Source organism: Cucurbita pepo, chromosome 16 (assembly GCF_057944985.1).
Source record: "Cucurbita pepo subsp. pepo isolate OVF chromosome 16, ASM5794498v1, whole genome shotgun sequence".
Classification (NCBI taxonomy): Eukaryota; Viridiplantae; Streptophyta; class Magnoliopsida; order Cucurbitales; family Cucurbitaceae; genus Cucurbita; species Cucurbita pepo.
Genome location: NC_141813.1, coordinates 8,783,546 through 8,796,320, shown reverse-complemented (window position 1 = coordinate 8,796,320; position 12,775 = coordinate 8,783,546). Strand labels below are relative to the sequence as shown.

Genomic DNA, 12,775 nt, shown 5'->3' with positions numbered 1-12,775 from the left:
GTTTTTGCACCCTTATCAGGATTGTTTCGTTCCTCTGTCCAACAGCCAGTAGATATTATCTATTTTAATCCCTTACGTATCGTCGTCAGCCTCACAGTTTTAAAACGCGCCTACTTGGGAGATGTTTACACACCCATATACGAAATGATAAATTCCCCACTCAAACCAATCCAGGAATGCACAATTAGTAGGCAGGATGGCCGAGTGGTCTAAGGCGCCAAACTCAAGTTTTGGTCCTCGTAAGAGGGTATGGGTTCAAATCCCACTTTTGACAATCCATCCATATTATTGTTAGGCAAAACTCGTGCCAAAGTGGATAATATCTTGTGTCGAACTTTTCAACGCTAAGAAATTGAACTCGTACCGTGGTGGATATCAATTGAACTCACCAGTGCTTTTTAAAAGTGTCAAAACTTGATTGTTTAGTTAGCTCTCGCTAGACGAGAACATCACAAATCGATGTTGATTGAAAATTTGTACTAAAGAGAAGCACCAAACACACAATTATAAAGGCATTCTTCGTTCACATCGCTAGAAGGAGGGCTTGAACCTCCAACCTTGTGGTTAACAGCCACATGCTCTAACGAACTGAGCTATTCCAGCCAATTATTTGTACAATCTAAGACCACCCGTAGTTGATATTGTCTACTTTCATTCGTTACGTCTCGGTATCTCCCTCACGGTTTTAAACTGAATCTACTATGGATAGGTTTTAAGACCCTTGCAAGAAAAGTTTCTTCACCTCTCTAATCGACGTGGGATCTCACTATCGACCCCTTCTGAGTGCCAAGCGTCCTCACTCGCACATCGCCTAGTGACTAGCTCTGATTTCATTTGTAAAAGTCCAACCCCACTGCTAGCCGACATTGTTCATTCTTGCCCAGTAGGTATTGGCATGAGCCTCACAGTTTTAAATCGCGCCTATTAGGGAGAGGTTTTCGCACCCTTATCTGGATTGTTTCGTTCCTCTGTCCAACAGCCAGTAGATATTATCTATTTTAATCTCTTACGTATCGTCGTCAGCCTCACAGTTTTAAAACGCGCCTACTTGGGAGATGTTTACACACCCATATACGGTATGATAAATTCCCCTCTCAAACCAATCCAAGAACACACAATTAGTAGTCAGGATGGCTGAGTGGTCTAAGGCGCCAGACTCAAGTTCTGGTCCTCGTAAGAGGGCGTGGGTTCAAATCCCACTTCTGACAAAATCCATCCATATTATTTTTTAGGCAAGACTCGTGCCAAAGTGGATAATATCTATAACCACCCACCGTTTTATGGGCTTGTGTCGAACTTTTCAACGCTAAGAAATTGAACTCGTGGTGGATATCAATTGAACTCACCAGTGCTTTTAAGTGTCAAAACATGATTGTTTAGTTAGCTCTCGGTACACGAGAACATCACAAATCGATGTTGATTGAAAATTTGTACTTGGGAGAAGCACCGAACACAATTATAAAGTTTGCATGCTTCGTTCACATCGCTAGAAGAAGGGCTTGAACCTCCGACCTTGTGGTTAACAGCCGCACGCTGAGCTATTCCAGCCAATCATTTGTTAAAATCTAAGACCACCGTTAGTTGATATTGTCTGCTTTCGTTCGTTACGTCTCGGTATCTCCCTCACGGTTTTAAACCGAATCTACTATGGATAGGTTTTTAGACCCTTGCAAGAAATGTTTCTTCACCTCTTTAATCGACGTGGGATCTCACTATCGACCCCTTCTGAGTGTCAAGCGTCCTCACTGGCACATCGCCTAGTGACTAGCTCTGATTTCATTTGTAAAAGTCCAAGCCCACTGCTAGCAGACATTGTTCATTCTTGCCCAGTAGGGATTGCCATGAGCCTCACAGTTTTAAATCGCGCCTATTAGGGAGAGGTTTTCACACCCTTATCAGGATTGTTTCGTTCCTCTGTCCAACAGCCAGTAGATATTATCTATTTTAATTCGTTATGTATCGTCGTTAGCCTCACAGTTTTAAAACGCGCCTACTTGAGAGATGTTTACACACCCATATACGGAATGATAAATTCCCCTCTCAAACCAATCCAGGAACACACAATTAGTAGTCAGGATGGCTGAGTGGTCTAAGTCTCCAGGTTCAAGTTCTGGTCCTCGTAAGAGGGCGTGGGTTCAAATCCCACTTCTAACAATCCATCCATATTATATTGTTTGGCAAAACTCGTGCCAAAGTGGATAATATCTATAACCACCCGTTTTATGGGCTTGTGTCGAACTTTTCAACGCTAAGAAATTGAACTCGTACCATGCTTTTTAAAAGTGTCAAAACATGATTGTTTAGTTAGCTCTCGGTACACGAGAGCATCACAAATCGATGTTGATTGAAAATTTGTACTTGGGAGAAGCACCGAACACAATTATAAAGTTTGCATGCTTCGTTCACATCACTAGAAGAAGGGCTTGAACCTCCGACCTTATGGTTAACAGCCGCACGATGAGCTATTCCAGCCAATCATTTGTTAAAATCTAAGACCACCGTTAGTTGATAGAGCTATTCCAGCCAATCATTTGTTAAAATCTAAGACCACCGTTAGTTGATATTGTCTGCTTTCGTTCGTTACGTCTCGGTATCTCCCTCACGGTTTTAAACCGAATCTACTATGGATAGATTTTCAGACCCTTGCAAGAAATGTTTCTTCACCTCTCTAATCGACGTGGGATCTCACTATCGACCCCTTCTGAGTGCCAAGCGTCCTCACTGGCACATCGCCTGGTGACTAGCTCTGATTTCATTTGTAAAAGTCCAAGCCCACTCCTAGCAGACATTGTCTATTTTTGGTACATTGCCCAGTGACTAGCTCTGATTTCATTTGTAAAAGTCCACCCCAGCTAGCAGACATTGTCCATTTTTGTCCATTAAGTATTGCCATAAGGCTCACAGTTTTAAATCGAGCCTATTAGGAGAGGTTTTCGCACCTTATTAGGATTGTTTGGTTCATCTCTCTATTGATTCTTGTGATTGGTGAGTATTTAATATTTAAGTATTAACATAAATAAGTATAATTATTTATATAGAGAGGGTTGTACTCAGACTTAAGTGTCATAGTTTTTTTATTTTATTTTATTTCTTATTTTTAATTCAGCCCAACCAACTCGTATAGTTCCTTAACCCGTCAAAAGGCAAGTTTGGAAAATCTCTGGGACCTCTGAGTGAAGTTTGGCTTTCCCTCGCTTTCTTTAAAATGAATCATCCTTCACCCAACTTTAACTGCAATTGTTTATTTTGAATCAATCAATCAATCAGCTCTCACCTTCATCTCGCCTCCCTTCAATCCATTCTCCTTCTTCCTTCTTCGATCTGCCTCCTTCCGTTGACCTCTCCCATATCCAATCGCCAATGGCACGAACACCCAATCTACTCCTCGCTCTTCTCCTCCATTTCTTGCACCTCACGCATTTCACTCTCTCCGCCGATCCCATCTCCTCCAATCCTCTCCTTACGCCTTCGCATCGCGCCATGGTGTTGCCTCTTTATCGCTCGTCCCCCAATTCCTCCAAATTGATCTCCAAGCCTCATCGTCGTCTCCGCGGATTCCCCAATTCGAATAATCGTTCCAACGCTCGAATGCGGCTCTACGACGATCTCCTTCTCAATGGGTATGATCCACCTCCTTTAATTTTTGGATGGTTATGATTTTCGTTTGATGAAATTTGGTTTTTGGTTTTTGGTTTTTGGTTCAGGTATTATACGACGCGGCTTTGGATCGGTACTCCGCCGCAGAAATTCGCTCTTATTGTTGATACGGGAAGTACGGTTACTTATGTTCCTTGCTCAACTTGCGAACTTTGTGGGAAGCACCAGGTTAAAATGTTTACAAATTGATGCTTGCTAGATCATTTATAAGGCCTTCATAGTCATATTCAATCATCTGCTCTGTTTCCTTTATCTGCTTTTTATGATATTGATTTGGAAATTGGTAATTTATCAGTCTGGTTAAGAAATAGATCAAATGACATGGATCCTCGAATGATATATGTTTATTCTGCACCAAAGGGTAAATCATAAGGTCTCCTTCGATGGACAAATTGTTTTCTTCTGGGAAGAACTGATCTCGGAATGCTGTCTGACTCTGGACACTACAATGTTGTTTCCCTCCAATTTAGAGAAATGTGGATAACTAAAAGGCATTATCTATTTAATGAATGTGACAGAATTGTATTGTCGGTATTCTATATGGGTCTTGAAGCTTGTTCCTCCGATGGTTTTATGGATAAAATTTGTGCAGTCATTTATTACATTTATATTAAAACATTTCTAGTTTTTTCTTCAAAGGAACCTTGCAATGTGCTGTTCTCTCTACTTAAACTTTTATTTCTTTCAGGACCCAAAGTTTGACCCAGAATTGTCAAGCACTTACCAACCTGTCAAATGCAATTCTGATTGCACTTGTGACGGTGACGGAGTGCAGTGTGTCTATGAGAGGCAGTATGCTGAAATGAGTACTAGCAGTGGTGTCCTTGGTGATGATGTTATATCCTTTGGAAATCAGAGTGCACTCGTACCCCAGCGTGCTGTGTTTGGTTGTGAGAATGAGGAAACTGGTGATCTTTACAGTCAACGTGCTGATGGAATTATGGGTTTGGGCAGTGGTGATCTTAGTATTGTCGACCAACTAGTTGAAAAAGGTGTGATTAATGATTCTTTCTCATTATGCTATGGTGGTATGGATATTGGTGGTGGTGCTATGGTTCTTGGTGGAATCTCTCCTCCATCAGAGATGATTTTTAGCTACTCAGACCCTGTGAGAAGGTGTGTACTAAAGCCGTTTAACCTTAAAAAAATTGTACTTCATGCTCTTTCATAACAATTACAATTGATACATCTCACACATTTACTTTAGTTTCGGGATGGCAACAGTCCATATTACAATGTTGATTTGAAGGAGATACATGTTGCGGGTAAAAAGCTGCCTCTCGAGCCAAGCGTTTTTGACGGAAGATATGGATCTGTCTTGGATAGTGGTACAACTTATTCTTACCTACCACAGGAAGCCTTTGGACCTTTCAAGAATGCTGTAAGCTTTTATTTCCCTGAATTTAACATTCTCAGTCAGGAGTTTCTTTAGTAATGTCTGAATTTGAAGATTGTTGCATGCTTTCACAAGGACGTAGTAAGACAGTCTAATTCTTACTTTTCCAGGGTTATCTTTCTTCTATTTCTGTTGCAATCTGATAATTGTTTGCATTTTTTTTTTTTTTTCCTTTGTAAACTTGTTCTAGTTGCTTTAGATTTTAATGATTTGATATGAATCAATTTACGTTGTTTCCTTGTCAATCTTAATAAATGAGAACATTTGTCCTATTTGTGGAGGCTTTCTATTCAGTGTTAAGCCAAGTTCTTGTGTTGTCTGAAAAAACTTCATCTATACAATTAAATGGAGAAAGGAAGAGAGAGAAATGAAAAAACTTTTGGCTCCTTATTAGAAAGGATTGATCCCTGTAGTCAAACCATGACCAGGCATATATCCTGTGTCTCTTTTCTCTTGTTTTTCTCTAATAGTGTTCCCTTGATTACAAAATTACAAATTTGATCTTGAGTCGTTAGCAGTTTGAAGTCCAGTTTTTTAGTTCTTTGTTTTAGAATGCATAATGAATTTAAAAAGAAAAAATCTTTCAGATTATGAATGCGCTTCATTCTTTGAAGAAGATTGGTGGTCCTGACCCAAATTTTAAAGATACATGTTTTTCTGGTGCTGGAAGGTATGGTTAGGTAATACGTTGTCAGTTTTGAAAGTGATTTACAACAATAAGTAATTATGATTCGTTACTTTATGTTAGTGATGCTGCTGAATTATCAAAAACATTTCCGACAGTTGACTTGGTATTTGACAATGGCCAAAAGTTGTCTCTAGCACCAGAAAATTACTTGTTCCGGGTAAGGAATATCCCTTGATTACTTAATATTTTTGCGTTACTTCTTTGTATCTGTGTCTGTTTACATGGGATTATGTGTGGGGTTTGGCAGTATAATCCTCCTTAACAAAAATAAGGGCCTTCAATTGATCTTTGTATTCAATTGATATAGTGGTCATAAAAGTTTGAGCTAACGGATTCTTCTTTACTGTGAATTTTCTGAATCATTACTTCAGCACTCAAAGGTACATGGTGCATATTGTCTGGGAATTTTCGAGAATGGAAATAATGATCAAACTACTCTTCTAGGAGGTACGATTTTTTCATGTCTCAGACGATTTTCGCTCGTGAATGCATAGGAATTTGGAATTTCTGACTGTTCACTTTGTGAATTCGCCTTTTTATTTTTTAATTTAATCACATATCACATTTTAGCATGACTGTTTTCTGTTACAGGAATCATTGTCCGCAACACTTTAGTGATGTATGACAGAGAGCATTCAAAAATTGGATTTTGGAAAACTAATTGTTCCGAGTTATGGGAAAGGCTTCACATTTCGGATGATAATGCCCATGCTCCTTCAGTTTCAAATACATCACACGATACTGATATGGCACCTGCATCAGCTCCAAGCGAATCACCATATGATATGATTCCGGGTATGGTTAATTGCAAGGTTTATTTTTGCTTTTATGCTAATACGGCAGCTTGACTGCATCAGTTGGTTCTGTAGTAATTTTCTTTTCCTTATATGTCGATATGGTCGTTGAGCTTAATTGATTTGGAAAGTTAAAACAAGTTATACCATCCTTCATACCATGATGACAGTTGAGGTTCTACCATTTGTCTTCTTTGATATACATGCTAATGTGTAAGAGAACTGTTGGGTGAAAAAAATTACATAACCAGTGTCATGGAAATACCATTTTTCGGAATTTGATTATAAATATTATAGACCATTTTGAAATGCAATTATCAAACGATGATTGTTTTAACAACCCCTTTTGTAATTTCATACTATCAATGAAATTATTTCTTATAAAAAAAAAAGAGTATTTTAACAAATTTATTATCTGTTGCAATCTCTACCTTAAAGGTCTGTTTGTTAAAGTGTTTTATTTTGTACTACGTGCAGAAGATCTCCAGATTGGACGTATCACATTTGATATCTTGTTGAACATAAGCTACAAACATCTGGAGCCTCATATTACACAACTTTCCGATCATATTGCTCACGAGTTAAATGTTAGTCATTCACAGGTTAGTACACTTGACACATTGGGGATTAAAATTTATTTTGCAGTATTTAACAATAATTAATGTAATAACAAATAGGTTTTATTATAAATGTATTCCATTGTTATGGCTATTTGATCCCTAAGCTTTACAAGTCATTAAACATTGACGTTAGTTAGTTAAAAGTCATTAATTATGGTTCTAAATAGTTCCTATATTTAGTTAACTCTTCACTAAATATTGACATGCCAAATGAGCTAACATTGGTTCAGTGAACATATCATGTCATAGTTTAGTTTACAACATTAGTGAGAGGTGAAATCTATTAAAGTTTAAGGAGAATAAATTGATGCAACGATCAAAATTCACGGGCTAAACTTATAATTTACCCCGAGAGACATCTCTCTCAGCTTTTCTTACTAATTGAGTTGTGACTGTATCCAACTTTTTACTGCATATCATTTTTAACCATTATTTCAGGTCCGTTTATTGAACTTTACCATGAGAGGAAATCATTCACTTATTCAATTGGCCATACTCCCTAATGGATCCTCAGAATTTTTCTCACCTGCGACTGCTACTGTAAGTGAATATACCTGCAACTGTAAACTGCATAACAACCGAAATTCTCAAGCATCCCTTTAAAATATTGTTTCTCTGGCAGACAATAATTTCCCTGATCGTCGAGCATCACATGAAGCTACCCCCTAAGTACGGAAGTTACCGGGTCATTCGATGGAATGTCGAACCTCTAATGGATAGGTAAGTATGTAAATAGGTTTAAATGTTAAATTATGAAGATAGTCAATCAATCTTCTTAGTTGTGTCTATTTAGTTTTTAAACTTGAAAAGCTTTGAATTATGTTGTTAAAAGTTTGGTTTGAATTATGTTGTTAAAAGTTTGGTTTTTATTCTAAGACAACGCGCTCACATACTCTGAGAGATTAAGCAAACTAGAAAAAAATAAGTGGACTACATTTTTCTTGATGGGTTGGCTCTTGCGTTAAAGCTTTCCTCAAGTTAGCTTCCGTTATTTCAATAGTTTGTTGAGCCTTCTTGTGGGTCAAATGTCACGAGACTTCTTTGCATCATTTACTAAAATATTGACCGATTATTACCTATAATAAATTCAAGGAAGCGAGCTAAGTGTGATAAAATTTACACTGATTTTGTTACATTTTGTTTTATCACATCACGTCAAATATAGTCCAGTTGAAACGTTTAAAAATTCATAGATTAAATAGACATATTGTGACGTCTTAAGGACTAAAATGGTAATGTAGTCATACAAATGTTATGTTGTTACTACGTTCTTAGTTAGAGTCTTGTATTCATGGATGGCTAAATGTTGCATAGCATTAATGTAATCCAATCTGTTTTATATTGTTTAGGTCATTGTGGAAGCGACTTTATATTTTGGTGGGTTTAGCCATTATGGTCACGCTTATTCTTGGGTTGTCAGCAATGGGAGTGTGGTTTATTTGGAGAAGGAGACAGCAAGCATTCCATTCATATAAGCCTGTCAATGCAGCAGCTCCAGAGCAGGAACTCCAGACCCTGTAGTAAAAGTCTCGCCAGCACATTTTTGGTTTGCTGTCTCTGTTTGTATCATTTGCTTTGAATTTTTATAGGTTCAATGTTCAGTAGGAGACATTGGAAGAATATTATTATTTTCCAGATTTTGTATTCATCTTATGCTCAAAGGTTCTAACCTTAAACAAATCGGAAGTTCCCTTTTTTCACTTAGTTGCAATATGAATTTGACCTACATTTCTTTTCTCTACGATTTGTCTTTTTAGACAAATATCTATCTTTATTTTCATAATTATTATTTTTAAATTACTATTTATGATCCAACTTGGTAAGTGGAACTCATTAAGTGGAGACTGGTTGAGCGACCACTTTGTTCAGACCTCAAATAGTGATAGAGATTGGTAGTTTCTTTACATGGAGATTAATTCAGCAGCAAAGATGGCGAATTAAGGGAAGAGAAAAATGTTACCAGAAGTCACTCCCTCGAGACTTAGATGGCAACCTAACCTAGTACGTCATAATTGAGAAAGGGAACCTACCTCGAGTTAGTGTAGAAGGTTTTTTCGAATGTTTCTAATTTGACAATATGATACGAATCAAGATATCTCAATCATGCAATATTAATGTCACGCTAAGTATAATCAAGTTTCATCTATGTTTCAAATTTATGATGGATAATAATCTAGAGTCATATTTTAAATTCTTTTCCAAGTTGTTCGTCAAAAAGCTCTTAAAATTCATTGTTCTTTATGTTTTTCTCATCTTATTGTCTTATGCGATATGGTATATTATCATCTACGCTACAACTTTGGCTTCATTGAGATTTATTAATTCTACTTTCTTAAGGGTGAAAAGTACATATTTATCCAACTCTGCTATATCCAAGAATATGTGCTGTCGTGAACCGTTGTTTTTCCACCCAAGGCATGTTTCATCTTATATTTGCTCATTTGATATGATATTTGTGTATTAATTTAACATTTTGACCTTTAATCTTAGATATTACACTTTGAAACTTTGTCAAAAGTTGGATGTTATGTATTAAAATATGGATAGTTACATTTTGCACATTGAATTTTCCAACCATTAAAAGTTGGATGTTATGCATTAAAAGGAGCTTAGTGCATGTAGCTTAAATTAGTTAAAGGATTATGATGTGGAGATGTTATGCCACCCAAATAAGGCAAATGTGGTAGCTAACGTCTAAAGTAGGAAGTCTGCCAACACGTTGATGGTGATTATCGAGTAGAGTACCATATATAAGAATTTGGATGGGCTAAGATAATTGTGGTAATGGGAGAGGTTATGAAATAATTGGCTCAACTGTCAGCCCAGCTGATTCTGAGACAACATGTTATAGATGTTCAATAGATGAACCCTCATTTGATTGAGATATGGCATTTGTTAGGAATAGAGTGGGGAAATGAGTTCTCACTTATGATATGGAACTTCTTTTGGTAAGGATGATTGTGCATGTCCGAGGATGCAAACCTAAAGATGTTAATTGGAAGCTTATTGTTCGTCATTCTCAATTTATTCAGGTAGCACTAAGATGTATTAGGATCTTAGGCCTTGGGCCGTATTATTGATGGCGGAATATGAAGAAGGAGATAGTAGAGTTTGTGAGCAAATGCTTGGTTTGTTAACCAGTAAAGGCCCGAAGACAAAAAATAAAAAGGTTTGTTGCAACCTCTAAGTGTGCCCGAATGGAAGTAGAAAAAAATAACTATGGATTGTCTAAATACGTGGAGTGCTAGTGCCTTTTGTGTCTAATAGAGATCATCTTCAACTTTCCAACATTTTGTCAACATGTTTATTGGATTCTTTGCACCATCTATCTTCTCCAAACACATATCACCTTCTTCTACTAACCTGCGAGTGAAATGATATCATCTTTTGATGTGTTTTGTCTTTGAATGATAAATTGAGTTTTTCACCAACTGTATGACACTTTGACTATCTGTATAAAGAATCTTCCTGTGCTGCTTTTTGCCTAATTCTTCTAGATAGTTTGTCATCCATATTATCTCATTTCCAGCTTCAGCTATAGCCACGTACTCTGCCTCAATAGATAAAAGAACAACGCATATCTGAAGCCTGGACATTCAACTCATTGTTGTTTCATCTATAGTGTAGATATATTCCAGATGTTTTACATCTCCACTCAGATTAGCATCCACAAAAACTTTGCAGAACTAGTTTGACGTTGTCATATCAAAGGGAAATGCGGGATGTACCTTTAAGATATTTCAGAAGCCACTTCACAGTTTTCCAATGTTCTTTCCCTAGGTTTTCCATGTACTTGCTAACAACTCCCACTGCATGTGTTCTATCAAGTCCAGTACATACCATAATATACATCAAACTCCCAACTGCAGAAGTATACAGACCTGATGTCATGTGCTTACGTTTTTCAACAGTTTTGGGAGATTTCCCCTTTGACAATTTAATACGATTTGCCAAAGGGGTAGTCCTGGATTTAGCATCATTCATCCTGAATTTAGACAACATCTACTCAATGTACTGCTCCTAGGATAGATTTAATGTGCTAGTAGATCTATCTTGAAAAATTATCATCCCAAGAATCTGCTTTGTTGCACCCAAATATTTCATCTCAAATACTAAAGACATGCTTGCTTTCAGGTGGTTTATCTCTCTCGTACTAGATCCAGCAATCAGCATATCATCCACACAGCGGATTAGAAACACATAAGAATCAATGTATTTCTTGAGGTAGCAACACTGATCCTTTTCACTCATGTGGAAAGCACTCTTGCACATGAAGGAGTCAAAGTTCTTGTACCATTTTCTCGGTGCTTGCTGAAATCCATACAAGCTCTTATTGAGCTTACATACCATGTGTTTCTTGCCTGGAGCTGTAAACACTTCTAGTTGTTGCATGTAGATCTCCTCATCTAGATCTTCATGTAAGAACGTTGTTTTTACATCCATTTGCTCAAGGTGCAAATTCTCTTATGCAACAATACTCAATAAAATTTGAATAGTATTTGATTTCACAAGAAAAGATTTCAGCATATAGAATGTCTTTTCTTTGTAAATAACCTTTATATGCTAAGCGAGCCTTGAACCTCCTTTTGCCATCTCGTTCAGCCTTGATTCTGAACACCTATTTGTTTAACTGATCTCTCTTTCCTGTAGGTAACTCAATTAGCACCCACATATTATTCTTTTCATGTAAACTTATCTCATCATCCATGGCTTGCTCTCACTTGGTTAAATCTTCCACCTGTTGAGCCTCATCAAAGGACTTTGGTTCTCCTTCATTGGTTAGCAACAGATAATATAATGAAGGTGAATATCTATCTGGTGCTCTGATAGTTCTAGATGATCTCTTCAACACTTGCTCAAGTGTCACTTGCTCTACATCTGGTTCTTCAGCAACAGTCTCAGAGTTTCTTAAGCTTCTACTGTAAATGACTGGGTGAGTTTTCCTACAACTGAAGCTCCACTCCAACTTGCTTCATAGTCTCAGAGTTTATCTTTTCTTTGTCCTTGCAAATGACATTTTCATCAAAGATCACATCACAATGTCTTAGGATTTTCCTATTCTTGTTATCCCAAATCTTGGACTCGAACATGTCAGAGTCATAGCCTATGAAGTAGCATTTCACAGCCTTAGCATCAAGTTTGTCTCTTTTCTTTGGATCAACGTGAATATACACAATACAACCAAAAGTTCTCAAGTCTGAGTACTTGATTCTTTTCCCTGTCCATACTTCTTATGACAATTTGATTTCTAAGGGTATTGACGACCCTCTATTGATCAAATAGGTTGTTGTGTTTACAACATCAGCACAAAATATCTTTGGTAGTCCAAAATGAATCCTCATGCTTCTTGTCCGCTCATTCAATGTTATGTTCATCCTTTATGCAATGCCATTGTGTCTCGTTTTACCAAAAACTGTCCTTATTAATCTAATTCTCTTAGCTACACAAAATATTTTAAACTCTGACTTGACGTACTTCCCTCTATTGTCAGACCTCAGGCATTTGATCATCAAGTTGGTCTGATTTTCAACTTCAGCTTTCCACTTCTTGAAGGTGGCAAACACATCTAATTTGTGTTTCAGGAAATAAACCTATACCTTCCTGCTGAAATAATCGATGA

General features: G+C 37.2%; 1 protein-coding gene and 4 non-coding genes across 5 annotated transcripts; 4 read left to right on the top strand and 1 right to left on the bottom strand.

Annotated features, from left to right (window-relative positions):
* Positions 1–190: 190 nt before the first annotated feature.
* TRNAL-CAA (transfer RNA leucine (anticodon CAA)) lies at positions 191–274 on the top strand. Its single transcript has one exon. It is a non-coding gene; the product is annotated as a tRNA-Leu (tRNA).
* Positions 275–529: 255 nt separating this feature from the next.
* On the bottom strand, positions 530–603 carry TRNAN-GUU (transfer RNA asparagine (anticodon GUU)). The gene has a single exon. It is a non-coding gene; the product is annotated as a tRNA-Asn (tRNA).
* A 521-nt stretch (positions 604–1,124) lies between these two features.
* TRNAL-CAA (transfer RNA leucine (anticodon CAA)) lies at positions 1,125–1,208 on the top strand. Its single transcript has one exon. It is a non-coding gene; the product is annotated as a tRNA-Leu (tRNA).
* Positions 1,209–2,070: 862 nt separating this feature from the next.
* TRNAL-CAA (transfer RNA leucine (anticodon CAA)) lies at positions 2,071–2,154 on the top strand. The gene has a single exon. It is a non-coding gene; the product is annotated as a tRNA-Leu (tRNA).
* Positions 2,155–3,196: 1,042 nt separating this feature from the next.
* Positions 3,197–8,896, top strand: LOC111786078 (aspartic proteinase 36-like). Its single transcript, XM_023666433.2, has 12 exons — positions 3,197–3,620; positions 3,705–3,825; positions 4,346–4,773; positions 4,882–5,038; positions 5,641–5,723; positions 5,802–5,898; positions 6,113–6,188; positions 6,333–6,536; positions 7,013–7,137; positions 7,594–7,695; positions 7,778–7,875; positions 8,505–8,896. Exons 1-12 carry the CDS (start codon positions 3,361–3,363, stop codon positions 8,674–8,676), a joined length of 1,923 nt encoding a protein of 640 aa, XP_023522201.1. The 5' UTR covers positions 3,197–3,360; the 3' UTR covers positions 8,677–8,896.
* The last annotated feature ends 3,879 nt before the right edge of the window (positions 8,897–12,775 follow it).